The following is a 15,323-nucleotide window of genomic DNA, read 5'->3' on the forward strand; positions in this document are numbered from 1 at the left end:
TCATTCAACATAAAAAAAAGCATTACAAAGTAGAACAAAATCTTTTTTTTTTTAATTTTCACTTTGTTTGTCTCTGTTTATATCCAGGGCGTTGCTTCCAGATTAGACTGAGTGACAGAAATGACTCTTCATTATAAAACGCTGATAGTGGAAAGCACATCAGCAGTGAATGACCAAATGAGATTAGAATGCAAAAGGCGGAAGAGTGAAGAGCCTTATTTATGCTGGTCTGTATAAACAGAGTCATCAATGTACTGGAAAAAAAAAAAAAAACATGCCACTCCCTGAGTTTTCCGCCAGAAACATCCTGCAGAAACATCTTCACAGTACAGTCCAAACAACACGCACAGCTGAAACCAGACCAGATATGTCGATATGCTGTGTAAGACTACACAAACACTGCTTTTGTGCAATGTTTCTGATATTAAACATATCTGACATTAAATCAGTCTAAACCTTTCCTGTTTTATTGCCAAAATTACTTCTATGTGCCAGAATAACAAGAGAGAGATTTTTATTAAGTTTATTATGTCTGAAGTCCCAGGCTTGTGATGGAGGAACACCTGTGGATGTATTTTTAAAGCAACACATCAAACGCCCTGTTTGCTTGTGCGCCATCAAAATCAAATGAAGCAAGCCAAGAGACCTGTGGATTGTCACAAGTATGGTTCATCCCTGGGTATAATTTGCAGACACCTGAAGGTGCCATGTTCATCTGCTGTATACAAGTAGGTATGGGCCACAGACTGGTCTCACGGTATGTCTAGTTTATACAAAGTTACTGTTTAAAAACAATTAATATTTCTATTATACCGTTCAAATATGGATACAAATAGTATAATAACAGAGAAAGGTTTTATGGAGCAGTATAGCACTGCACTCGCCTCTTCTTTACCTGTTTCAGTGCACTCTTCACACTTCATTTCGTGGAAACTAAAGTACTGATATTAAAGTATTTGTTTTTTGATTGTACATTTAGCATGAAAGTGGCTATAGCAGTAGGTCTGTTAAAGGGGACAAATCATGCTTTTTAATTCCTTCATTTTCCACACTTAAATCATTCAGCTGTGGTGCATAAAGTGGAACTGCAATGCGTTGATTTGAATTCCTTGTTATTGCTGCCCCAAAGCCCGTCTTTTGCTCCTGTTCCTATAGTTCATCTGAGAGCAACTCGTTTTCGTGCCGTCTCTTTAAACGCAAATGAGGCACTTCACCCTGTTAGGAAAATGTACCACTTAACTGTGTGTTCGTTCATTCTGGAAATTAAGGACTCATATTGACATTAATAAATCACAAAGACAGAATTCTAAGTTAATCAAAATGTATTAAAAGAGTTGAATAGTACAAAACATGTTTCGATACATGGATCTTCCTCGCTTCCACCAACAGCCTCGAGCAAAGAATAAGATTCTGACTTATCTCTTAGACAGTGTTATATAGTATTTCTGTGCAATTATCCATGCTTGGTTTGCTGGGGGACGGTGTAGTATGTATGAAAAACACCAACAGACTTTTTCAGGGAAATGAAAAAGACTTCACAAAAACATTAGGGAAGTAAACACTTATTGAGCTTTTTAGGAGCAGGGATGCTTATAAAGTCTAACAGCTGCTGGGAGGAAGGGTCTATTAACTAATAAAACGGGTTCAAACCTTGTATCCAAATGGATAACTCAGAGTCAAGAGACAGTTTTACACAATTTATTAAAATATGGATAACTTCCAGCAATTGGAAATCCAAGGCGGTCCGGGTCAAACCGGTTATCTAAACAAACAGTCCATAATCCAAACAACAAGTTGGAAGTCCAGCAGGGGTCAGAACAAAGCAGTCATCCAAGAAGCAATCAGAGATCGAGACGAGGAAGAAACGTAAGAATAAAGATGCTGGAACACTTTTAACAGTCAAAACAAACTTGTACAGACTCAAGGGAAAGGGGGGACTAAATAGGGAGACAAACAAGCAGACATGGATGAAAGTCAAGGTGAGAAAGGTAATGCAGTTGAGTGAGGAGTAGCAGCTGCAGACCTGAGAATAACAATGATCCTTTGTGCATTCAGGATGCAGCAGTCTGCCACTAAACAAGCACTCCAGCTCTCATCAGCTTCATGCACGGGGTGGGAGACACGGTCCAACTGTGATTTTATTTTTGCTAGAGTCCTTCTGTAGGCATCCTTGGACAGATCCTGCCTTCGTGAGGAGGTTATCTAACCACTTCCTCTCATAAACTGCTACTCCAAAAAAAAAAGAAAAAAAAAAAAAAAAAAAAGAACTACACCAATGAAGTTGGCTGATGCCACCCAACAGTAAAAACGTCTTTTCAGGAGCGCCCCCTGTACTTCAACAGATACCAGCAAGTTTGAAAACCCATCTTAACACCAGCACCCCCAGTGTGTTCTCTCTGTGCATTAATGACTGCACATCCGCGGACCTGTCTGTCAAACTCCTTAAGTTTGCACATGACACCACTGTCATTGGGCTGATCCAGGACGGTGATGAGTCTGCATACAGATAGGAGGTGGATCGGCTGGTCCACTGGTGCGCCAACCAACAAAAGACTGTGGAGAATCCCCTTCACTCTTCCGACGCTTGGAAACCTCCTCCAGCTGGAAATCGTAATCGTATCCAGGTTTGAACCACCTGATTGAAATCGTCAACACCAGGTGAAAAGAAATTGGGTAGGATGTTAAGAGACGAACAGTCTAGGAACCATCAAGGTTTAAGCTAGCCTTGAACTAAGTTGTTGGACAAACAAAATGCCTTTGAGAGAAAACCAAGACAGAACTAATTGGGTCTAATGACCAGAATATTGTTTATAGAGTTAAGATGAGTTTTCAAACTTAAGAACCATGTAGCAGCTGTCAAGCACGGTGGTGATAGTGTCATAGTGAGAGGCTGTTTTGTAGCTATGCGTTAGAGTAAGGGTTCCCAAACTTTTCAGCCTGCGACCCCCAAAATTACATTGCCTGAGACTGGTGACCCCCTTTTTGCCTGCCAGTGGGATTTTTTTAAATTTTTGTTTGGGGGGAATTTATGAGAATAAAGACATAAAATTTTGCGTATTTTATAAGAACTCGTACAAAAAAGTGTATTTCCCCTGCGTTAAAATGAGGAATGTTGAGCATCTTGTACAGTTATACTTTTGTATCAGTTTCACAAATAAGGAAATACTAAATCTTTTTAGCACATTAGCAACAAATCTCAGGACCCCAAGAGGTCTCTTGCGACCCCCGCTTTGGGAACCCCTGTGTTAGAGCACAGATGAGAGATTGCGCACACATCAGAACTGTTTTTTTTAATCAGGGTAACAGTAACTTGTTGGATTGGCTTCTGACCCTTAACCATTTCGATGACCATGTTCAAAAGCCTGGTTGTGCCGGTAAATCAACCAGTTTAAATTCATTCTTCCAATTATAAAGGGAGCCATCAGGCATTCACCCAGAATCAGGCCAGCAGCTTGGTGGCGGTTACAAAAAAACACGTGATGGATGTCCAACGTTCTAAGGGATTGATTCAGATACTGCTGGAAGTATCTGTACAGTTATGAGCATGTATGTATGATTTTTAACCTGCGGATTAGAGAAAACATAGACATCTAAATCCACTTATTGCTTTTGAAATGTACAGAAGCTGCTTTATGTAGGAAGTAACCAGAATAAGTTGAGTTTCTAAATAGTTTTCTCATAATCAAAAGGTAGTTTGTCAAAGTGAGTACGTAAAAAAAAAAGAAAAAAAAAGATAGTTTATAGCCATTACCTGAAAACATATTAATCGAACCAGAATGGAGATAATAATTACGAAGATAAAAACCATCCTGCTGGAGCAGGTAGTGAGTGGCAAGTTGATGGGTTAGGTAAAGTAAAACATTTGCTAGCAGAGCAAATACATACGCAGCTAAACACAAATTATGTTGTATACTTTACCTTTTGTATTCAGTGACATTTGACTGAGATGAGCTAATATTTTTTCTTACAGATCATGATTAAGAATTTATCTTTTTATTTTTTGTATTAGCGTCATTCCCTAACAAAATTGTACCCACAATCCTAGTTAGGACGATGAGAAATGAAAGCTAGATGGTCTTAGTTGTTCTGAGGACTAATCTGGTTACAAAAGGATGTAGCTCCCAAAATGTGGAACAGTCTCCAAATCTTTAAAAGCTTTGCTAGAAGCTTGGGTGATTTTAATCTCTTTTAAAAAGCCTGGGATTAACTAAATGTACAAATTATGCCTAATATGTAAACTTAGTCAACTCACTTTCTGTTTTCAAATCTTCTCTTAAAACAAAATTGATTTCTCTCTTACTTTTAAGCCAGTTTGACATTTTGACTTTAGAGGTTTTATTGTTTGTTTTGCCTGTCTGCTCTTCATTTTACATTTTGTTGTATTTGCTGGTTTTACTGTTTTTTATTTAGTTTATTAGAGTGTGAAAAGTGCTACAGCCAACTGAGTTGTATTTTACAGTGCTTTATAAATAAAGTAGAGCTAAGTTGTGTTCAGTTAAAGACTGAACACAACGGTAGGTAGGTAGGTAGGTAGGTAGGTAGGTAGGTAGGTAGGTAGGTAGGTAGAGTGTAGTATTAATTATATGAAAGAAACAGGTTAGTTGGACCCATGTTGTTTGATGTCTTTTCATATATTCTGATGTTTTTTTGTTTTTTAAAAACATTTTTTTGTCAATTTTAAAGTATAACCTTGAATGCTGGTTTGGAAACCTGTCTGTAAATTCAAAATCTCAGATTTGAACTTTGATTAAGACAGCAGGAAATATTACAGGCACGACAGCACCTCTAAAGCACTTCAACAACTGTTTGAACAGAGCATCCTTGGACAGGCAGACTATATTTTAACTGGTCTTTAGTGCTTAGTGCTTTTATTATATAAAAGCTGAAGCTATAACATTTGTTGGTAACTATGGCACATTGTAATTTCCAGGAAATTAAAAAAAAAACTCATTTAATCGGACTAACAACAACACACACTCCACATACAGCTAAAAACACATTGAATAACACGCAGCAAAGTGCAAAACAACAGATGCAGAGTATTATAAATGTTTACATATACATAAATGCACTGTTTAACAGAGTATCTAGTCAAATGAAGTGCATACAGAGCAGCACAGCACACATGTACACATGTACATATTTGCTACAGGATATCAGTCCAGCAGTGAGCGAAAGAAGTAACACCTCTCCCCTCTCCTTAATGTTAGGCCAGGTATTTTGAGCTGAGAGAGAGAGAGAGAGAGAGAGAGAGAGAGAGAGAGAGAGAGAGAGAGAGAGAGAGAGAGAGAGAGAGAGAGAGAGAGAGAGAGAGAGAGAGAGAGAGAGAGAGAGAGAAAGAGAGAAAGAGAGAGTTTGATAAAGGTAAAATCTTTAATAGGCTGGAGATACTCTGAGCCTTTGTTAGTATATACGTTTGAAACTTCACTCTACGTAATTATTCACGTCCAATTACAGTGTCAATGTGGTTTCTGAAAACAAATCTTTGTTACAGTTAATGATCAACCATTTATGGGACTCTTATCCTTCTCTAGAAGGTGGAGCTTGAAACAAGGGTGGGAGACAATGAACATTGCTGTTGTTCTCCGTGTTCTTCAGCAGAGCTCGCAGTGGTGAAAAAAAAAAGCCCAGTTAAAGGTTTCCCATCATTCAATTTTCAGGTAAGATTTGTTTTGTTTCTTTTATGGATAATATGAATAGAAACTAAACAAAGTTTTAAATTTTGTGCTCTTAAAAGCACAAAATTTGGGCCCTTAAAATGTCGCTGTAAACATGGTTTAAATAGTTGTAATGTGATTGTTAATTTCCAGTCAGTCTGAAATAAACTTTGCATGTATGGGACTGATTAGTCCTTTTTATTATTTTATGTATTTATTTTTATTTAGTGACTTAAAGCTAGTATATTTAGAATTGAGAGAAATTTAGAAAAACAGTAGTATGACTGGACAGTATTAGTTCATTTAATAATTAAATGATATTAGTGGTTTAAGCAAAGATCTGCAAGTAAATTGGCTTCCTTTCATTCTCACTAAGAATAGTTTTGATCTGTTTATTTGTAAAAAATCATTAATATTAAGAATATTTATAGTTAAATCGATGTTTTGTGCTTTGTGCATCTTCAAGTAAGAATGAGCATTGTTGTATCTGGCAGATCTCTGTGAACAACTCATCTGGGTTATTTGGTAGATCGTCTACTGTCCATATAATGTACCATGCCACCTTCATTTATTAAGCACTTTAAATAAACCAAGGTCCACAAATGATATAAACAATTAAAGAAACAAAAATTGACATATGCTTCAAGAAGATTCTTAAACTATAAGAGTCCGGTTTGACATGCAAGGCCAGATCATTCCATAACTTTGGGGCAGCTACAGTGAAAGCAGGGTTACCTCGAGTTTAAGATTGGCTTTTGGCACATTGAGGAGCTCCTGAACGTGCCAAAAGCCAGTTGCAAGACCTAGGGGAGCAGGCAGGTTTTTGTAGCCGTAGCAACGTATGCACAAGCTGTAGTCGCCTAATGGATTCTTCTCTAATCCTAAACTAGAGTATGTTACAGTAATCAACCCTAGATGGCTGCCTTGATTAAATGGGCTTTATTTTGGCTAAATGCATCTAATGAGCAAGGATAAATCTTACAATAACCTTACAATAGCCTGGCTTTTCAGGGTTTTTTTTGTTTAGTTTTTTTTTTTTTACATTTAAGAGGGACATAAATCTGGGAGTCATCTGCAAAACAGTGGAAAGAAACCCTCATGTTTCCTGAAGATAGAGCCAAGGGGTAGAATATACAGACAGAAAAGCAGGGGGCCCAAAACTGAGCCCAGTGGGACCCCACATTGAAGAGAAGCAGCTGTGGATACAAAATCAAAACAAAGTTTGGCAGGGAAAGTTTGCTCTGCCAAACAAGCTTTGAACCACTGCAATGTAGTAATCTTGATACACTCCTTTTAAGCAAAAAAAAAAAAAAAAAAAAAAAAAAATTAATGATCCAATTCGTCAAAGGCAACAGTTAAGTCCAAAACCACCACGATCATCCAAGTCAGTTACTAAAAACAAACAGTTAAAAACTCTTAAATGCAGATTTGGTACTGTGTAAAATTTGAGTTTGAGAAACCTCTAAAATTCCATGTTCTTCAAAAATGGCCATTAACTGTTTGAAAAGTACCTGTTTGGAAATAGGCCTGTAATTGTCCAAACTTTTATTTTATTTTATTTTTTTTATTTAAGCAAATCCAAAGTACAATTTTCAAAATATCAGATAAGTACAATTAAACATATGGCAGCCATAACAGATTTTTTTTTTTTGAAAGACAAAAAATAAAATAAACTTAAACAGTCTCATTAAAGTTAAATCAAAAGTAAAAAGAAAATAAAACAAATAACACAGGGGTTTAGCTAAGGTATACTGTTATCAAATATGAAAACTTTAAGGCTTTGTTACTTTCCAGTAATTTGATTGAAGCATACAAATTCTTTACATAATTTTGGAATGCTTGAAAATTTGGAGAAATTTAAAAAAATTTGCATTTGTGAATAAAGAATTTTCCAATAATGAATATAGTATTACACAGAAATTCTACCCTTTTATCTTGAAAAGTAATGCCAAATTTAACTCCTTTATATTCAAAATTAGGAATCACATTTTTCGTTGATAACCAATCATGAATCTTGTCCCACAAAGACTTAACCACACAACAACTGTAAAAAAGATGTTCTTGTGTTTCCAAATCTTTCTGACAAAAATTACTTACATCAACATCAAATTTAAATCTTAAGCTTAGGAACTCTGCACAGGGATAAATATTATTTATAGTTTTAAAATGAACTTCTTTCATCTTGGGTAACACAGGAAATGAGAAAAATCTGGTTCTAATCTTAATCCCATCCATCTCTGAAAATTCGTTTAAAGATAAATTCTTTTTAACTGGGAGAGGGAAAATTTCGTTATTTATATGTTCTCTCATCATGTTGTTACTGAATTTGAGATCTGTGAAATTGTATTTATCTATAAGAAGAGAGGGAAAGATCGGAATTACATCAGAATATTGAATCATTCCTTTGACCAAGTTTATCATGGTTGCTGGAATTGCCTTGATCACAGATAGAAACTGTCTCTGTGGGCAATCTAAATGATATTTTCTTTTAAATTCTGTGTAATCTAGAATATTACCTTTTGTATCCATTAGATGTACTATGGCCCAAATTCCTTTTTCCTCCCAGTCCTTGTAGTATAGAGATTTTCTCTTATATAGAATATATTTGTTGTTCCAAATAATCATATTATGTGGTGTAATTGTCCAAACTATCAGGATCAAGAGCAAGTATCTTAAGTAAAGGCTCCATCACTCCCTGTTTGAGATTAACGGGTATAAGACCAGAGGACAAGCTATTATTAACAACTGAATACAACTGGTGCTATAGTGAGAAAAATCTCTAAACAAATTAAGGAGGGAGAGAATCTCATGATCAGTTACTGTCAGATGAATGTTTGTAAATGCTGTGTGACGAGTGCATTATTTTAAAGCAATTAAATGATCTTGAATTGTTGTTGTTTTTAAGTGTCATGTTGTCAGACAATGAAATCAGTTGCAAGACTTTGTATAAAAAAAATAGTTATTTCCTTAAAATCCAGGCAGGATGATCTGACCCTGTTGCTGACACTTCTGTATAATTCATTTACGTGCCCAAGCTAATTCACTTGTGTACTCATAAACTGCTGTGTCTTTGATGTAATTATAATTTCCTCTTCCCTTGCAGGGACAGATGATTGTCATCTAATAAACGCACAGCCGGAACTTGCATATCTGATTCATACTTGCCTCAGAGAGGGCAAGTGGAAAAACCTCAACCACTGAAGGACAAACCGAATCACATCCAAGCAAGTTCCGAGGTTGACGAAGATGTCAAATCCTGATTTAAACTGGCTCGAGATCTTCTACAACCTCCTGAACGGTTGCAGTGCAAGTGCATTTTGCAATAACTCTCTGCTGTCCTTTCACAACTCAAACAATGAAAGTGGAAGGGAAGGTCTGGATGATGGAATGCCCTGGCTGAGAGTATTCATCTCTGTGGTGTACTTTATTGTGGCTACAGCTGGAGTGCTGGGCAACTTGCTGGTCATGTTCCTACTTTATTCCACTCGCACCATCACCACAGGCACCATCAATTTCTTTGTTTTTAACCTAGCCTTGGCTGACCTGCTGTTTTCGCTCGCTTTACCATTTTGGGCTGTGGACATTGCGCTGGACTACAGTTGGCCGTTTGGCTTAGCCACATGCAAGGCTGTGTCCTTACTAACCGGTCTGAACGTCTTTGCCAGTTGCTTTTTCCTGACAGCTATGAGTCTGACCCGCTACTGCTACGTGGCAACAGCTCTCAAGCCAGGATCGACCCTGTGCAACAGATCTTGCACTTTCCCAGTGACCACAGCCATCATCTGGGTTGGGGCTCTGGTCGTTGCTCTGCCCCGGGCCGTGTTCGCGGAACTCGGCCACGTAGGCATTGGAAATGACGCCGCGTGTCTGCTCCGCTTCCCGGATGGCACGGCCTGGCTTGGAATCAACCAACTCCTGCGAGTGGTTCTGGGATTTCTGCTGCCCTACACCATCATCATCCTCTCCTACTTGCTCCTGCTGCGATTCCTCTGCAGGCATAAATTAAAGGGCGGCAGCAACACCCGGCGAAAAGCCGGCATCTCAAAGTCCGTGGCCGTTGTGGTGTTGTCCTTCTGCGCCTGCTGGTTTCCCATCAACGTCCTCACTTTCTGGACCGTCCTCATACAGCTTGACGTCATTGAGATCAGCAACTCGTTCTACTCTGCTCAGACGTACTTCTTCCCTCTCGCCAACTGCTTGGCTTTCGCCAGCAGCTGCTTCAACCCTGTCATCTACTGCCTGGTCAGGAAGGAGTACCGCACGGCTTTGCGTAATGTTTTCTTCAAGCTAAGTCTGACCATCATGTCAAAGATGCCCTATGCGCTAAACTCCGAGGATGCTTTGGGACAGGGCGGTCAGCTTGGAATACCTCTCAGCAATGTCTACAGCCAGACGTGCCAAACTGACTCAAGGGGCTACGCACCGCTGACACCACTTCCGGCTGGAACATCCCCTCTGTAGAGCCTCAACGCAGTGATCATTCAGTCTTGATATAAAAAACATCTGTATCAAACAGTTGATGCACAGAGGATTTGCATGTTTTGGTGTTCGGCTGGGACATTAGGAGCAGATAGTATCTTACCTGCCTGAGACAGGGCTGTATAGTTCTGGAAATCAAGGAATTGCGTTTAATTTTTTTGAACTGTCAAAATTGTATTAGCATTCCAAAATGTAAATTGTCCTCACTCAAGGGTTGAAGTGGCGCAAGCTATAAGTACAAGATCAGACTTTTAACCTGTGAGGTGAATTGGATGCTGCATTAGTTCTCTCTAGATATTCAAACCAACAACTACTCAGAGCGGCGCCAGTTCCAACACGATCTTTAATATACATAACTCATCAATCCTGTTTAAAGAAGCATCCAAAGCAAAACTATTTGAAACAGAAGTTGTTTTAGGATCTACTCTACGCATACGTCTGCTCTGATGGTTCAAAGCACTTTTTTTGAACTATGACTGTTCAGCTACCTACAGCAGGTAAGTTACTGACTGCTGACGATACAAAGCCTCGGTTAAAATAATTAAAATGGTCCCTTTAACACTTCTGACAGCATGCTGTACCACCTTGTAACTTTTCCCACTAATGATCATTACTGTCAATATCAGAAGGTTTCTCTTAAAACAGCTACCAAGCTTTTGTGGTTCTGCACAAAATGTCATGTGTTTCGACATTTTTCAAAGTTGCATTTGCTAATATATTACGTGAGGAGATTGTGCCACTCCACTTCCAGACTTTTCTTTTTTTGTTCCTCATAAGTTGGATGGAAAAGAGAAAACAACATTTCACAGTTATTCTTAATAAGCTTTGTGGAAAGCTTTACTGTCACCTCTGTTATTCTACCTCTGGCTAAATCATGGTTGTCCTCATTTGATTTCAATGTAATGTGTGAAAATGTTTTAGTCATGTTGTTGCATGGGGAGTTGAAAATAAAATTGACTAAACTTAAACCACAGCTTGGTCTTCGCTTCTTTGTATTTACTTTACATTTTGCTGCAACCCTTAACCCCGCCCCCCAAATATGAAGAAAAATTGTTATTATTGTTATTATCATTTTTGTTGTTAGAATATTTAAAGAATAATTATCAGTTCATCTGAACTGCATAATTGTAGAGCTAAATTGAATATTATTGCGCAAACTTGTGCATTAGTTTTCTAATAAGTCTCATTAAGTTCCAAAAAGAGATTCATTTAGAATATTGTAGAAATATTCTCAGCCATGAATTACTGTAAATTATCCAACACGGCACAAGATGGCGGTGTTGTTCCTTTCCAGTCAGGGAAGCTCTGAACTACAAAAGTTATCTGGCGTATGGTTTCAGTGTGTTCCACCTCTGTTTCTTTGCTTCTGTGTGATTATTTTTGTATTAGTGAATCTGCATCGCTGTGGTGTTTAGCTGGGACCATTTTTTTTTTTTTTAGTATGTAGATTTATATGTGGGACAATTTTGTATGCATTGTTGTTGTTTTTTGTCTTAATAGCATCTCTTTAAAGTAATTTTGTATCACTATGTCTTTTTTTTAAATTCCTCTTTGTCTCCTTTGTAATAAATGAACAGGTCTTCTCCATAAATTTGTGGTAAAATGCTTTTGTCAAGCGTATCTAGCGATGAAGAAGCTTTATTGTCATTATGTGTTACCATAATGACTTATGATGATACAGACACTGGCTCAGAATGCACATAAATACACATTACATGCCGACACAACAATACATGATCCTTCCATTTTTGTATTTGTTTTAACTGTTCTACACTGGCCAACTACAACACTCCCTGATGGGCTCAAGCGTGCATATAGTCCTTAGCAGCTGATTGATTATTTTCAAGTCAAAAAGATATCAGTATACAATACTGTGCTATAAATTTAGTTGCAGAACTGAGTTGAATTGCAGTTTTCTTCATTTCATGCTTGTACATTCTATGTGTTTAGTTTCTTTTTCTTGAATTTTGTGCTTATTTGAGGTTCCATTTTTCACAAGTTCTTAACTTGTAAACATTTTTCTCAGGGGACCCAATCACGTGAATTTTTACATGTAATTCAATTGGGGTTGCACAACGGCGCAGTTGATAGCACTGCTGCTTCAAGAAGGTCCTGGGTTCAAAACCCAGCCTGAGGTCTTTCTGCATGGGGTTTGCATTCTCTCCCTGTGCACACCGGGTACTCCAGCCTACTGCCAGAGTCCAAAGACACAACTGTTAGATTAATTGGTCTCTCTAAACTGCCCTTTAGGTGTGAGTATGTGTATGTGTATGTGCATGGTTGTCTGTCCTGTGTCGACCTGACCTTGGTGTAATTAAGTCAGGGCTGCACAAGTCCTGTCCTTGAGAGCTACTATCCTGCAACTTTTAGATGTGTTCCTTCTCCAACAAGCTTGAATCAAATGAATTATTCGTTGCCACTAATCTGCAGAACCGAATGACACAAGTGAGGGAGTTTAGCCATTTGGTTCAGATGTGTTGGAGCAGGGATGCATCCAAAAGATGCAGGATGACAGCTCTCGAAGACTGGATTTATTTACCCATGAATTAGGGTTACATCTGGCAATATTATTTGCCACCAGTGGGGAGCATGATTGTTTTTAATTTTTTGAATGATTTCAGCCATTTTCTTGGCTTTCTATGCCTTTTCAAAGCTTGTTTTCATCATGTGTCAAATACCAGTTCTTTCTGGATTTTCACTTTTCACTGTTACATATATTAATTGGTATTTAGGGTTGTAATGAACACATGATGTCAAATACCTCAGTGAGGTCATCGGAAATATTTGTAATGAGAAAGTGGTTAATAACTTTGGCCACTACTATCCCCGCCATATGTGGTTATATTGCAGCTCATTCTGTTTGTTCAGACATCACAGCTAGCTAGGGTCTTGTCCACACAAGAACAGCTCCTTAACACTCCTCAACAATTACTTGTAAATGTGGCATTACTTTTAGAAATACATTTTTACACAGAAACAACAAAAAAAAAGCCCAAAACACTTTTAGTGTGACATATCGTCACACTAAAACCAAAAGCTTCAATGTATTTTGTAGGGATTTACAAAAACAAGCACAAAGTAAAACAGAACTGAAGTGGAGGCAAAATGTGTGGCAGACAACTAACACTGCAAATCACTTGAAACCTACCACCTTCGGGGTGGAACTGATTCAAAAGGAAGTTTATTGCAGAAAATTCTAAATAAAAGGCATTCAAAAATTTGGTTGGAAAAACTTCTAATTGTGGGAAAGGTGTTTAGATAGAACAATTTCAAAAGAAACAGCACAAGCTTTGAAAACCTGTTAAAATATTCAGCAGCCCTGTTGTCAGCTGTATGGAGGTTGGAAGGCACTGCCTTGATATTTTCTACGTGTTTTGTAGCCTAAATATCCTATACAGCTCACATACCGAAGGACTGTGATTGCTGTTGAGGGACAGCAGTATGAGCTGTGAAACTGATCCTCCTTCATCTACTTGCAGCCTGTCAGAGACCTGGCTGGTGTTCATCCTTTGTCTCCATACAGCGCTCTGATGGGGAACAGCTGACATCTCATTACTCCTTCAGCCACTGAGATGATGAGATTGAATGCTAAGCCACGTTTGGATGAGTGACTCGTGCTGGCTCTGATTAGCAGCGACACAGGACAAAGCTGTGAGTTGACAGAGGAAATATCGATGGTGGCATATCATACATTTTTTTCATTTATTGCAAAGAGGCTGCTGAGGCTTCTGGCGGTAAAACAAGGAATTACTGGAGGTGTGTGGTTTCTGCCGTGGGTACAGGGAATGAATCTATCTATCTATCTATCTATCTATCTATCTATCTATCTATATCTATCTATCTATCTATCTATCTATCTATCTATCTATCTATCTATCTATCTATCTATCTATCTATCTATCTATCTATCTATCTATCTATCTATCTATCTATCTATCTATCTATCTATCTATCTATCTATCTATCTGATATATGTAAAATATAGTTTTATGATACCATTAGACTTCGACAGAATGTTGACCTGTCCAGGATGAACCCCGCCTCTCGCCCATTGACAGCTGGAGATAGGCACCCGCACCCCTTGCGACCCCAACAGGGATAAGCGTGTTGGAAGATGGATGGATGAATACCATTAGATAGTATCTACTAACAGGAAGTTACTTATTTTGGTTTGATCAGGACTCCTAATCTTTTGTATTTTATCAAAATTAACTGATAAAGTAAGAGATGAGGAACAAAATGAATAGAAAAGGGGTGTAATACAAAGTCTCTAGAAAATAATATACAATCGTGTTAAATTACATGTGACATTTGAGCACTTTTTTTTACTTAATTATAGGTATGAAATGAAAATAAGAGGGGACAAAATGGGAACAAGTAGGTACAGAAAAGAGGAATTGATTTACAAAGATGCGAAATGGCCCGGGTTCAAACACCCGTCTTGTAAAACAACAACATGAAGACATGATCAAGAATTAGGGATTTTAATAATTTATTTAAATCACTCGGAAAAAAATCACCTGAAATTTGAATACATTCCCTTTGTTCAAAACAAGTCATATCAATCAAGTATACTTACACTAATAATAATTACAAGCGCAATCATACCTACGATAACTACCATTATAAATAAAACTACCAACGTTAAACATCCACCACACAACATTAGGGGTCTGGAGGGTATGGCTTATCAATGGGGCATGGCTTTTTTCAAAACAAACCTCATGTAAATTAAGGTAGTACATCCAGGAGGCCTAATTCAAGTCAAAAATCCCACCAACAATATATTTGTGACACAGTAGATCAATTGTGCAGGATAATAGCTGCCAAGAAAAAATATCTTTTTTTTCATTCCATAATGCTATACATCCATTTTTAGAAACATAAATAGGTCATTGATGTATATTATTTCTTAAAATATATAAGATAAAGTTACTCTGTTAGGTCCTGCTTTCCCTTCAGGAATGTGGCAGTTTCCCTCCCCCACCCTTCATTTCACAAAGGCTCATAAATTATCTAAAATGTCACAATTTTGTAAACAAACACTTTTCCTTCAAATTCATTCTTAGAATATGTCATTACAGTGGGCCTTCCTTCAGTTAATGTTCGTCTTGTGCGGCAAATATTAAAAGAGGTGATAAATTCAACTGCTGGTCCATCACAGTAATGTATTTGTAGAGACCAAGA

At 37.8% G+C, this 15,323-nt stretch overlaps 1 protein-coding gene across 1 annotated transcript in view; it reads left to right on the forward strand.

Moving 5' to 3' along the window:
* LOC105935098 (relaxin-3 receptor 1) overlaps positions 1–11,071 on the forward strand; it is a 102,302-nt gene extending 91,231 nt beyond the window's left edge. The window contains exons 3-4 of the mRNA XM_012875338.3: positions 5,535–5,660; positions 8,761–11,071. Coding sequence (XP_012730792.1) covers positions 8,904–10,118 — 1,215 coding nt within the window. The 5' untranslated portion in view covers positions 5,535–5,660; positions 8,761–8,903 and the 3' untranslated portion in view covers positions 10,119–11,071. The remainder of the gene's footprint in view (positions 1–5,534; positions 5,661–8,760) is intronic.
* The last annotated feature ends 4,252 nt before the right edge of the window (positions 11,072–15,323 follow it).

The sequence above is a fragment of the Fundulus heteroclitus genome, chromosome 13, assembly GCF_011125445.2.
Source record: "Fundulus heteroclitus isolate FHET01 chromosome 13, MU-UCD_Fhet_4.1, whole genome shotgun sequence".
Lineage (NCBI taxonomy): Eukaryota > Metazoa > Chordata > Actinopteri > Cyprinodontiformes > Fundulidae > Fundulus > Fundulus heteroclitus.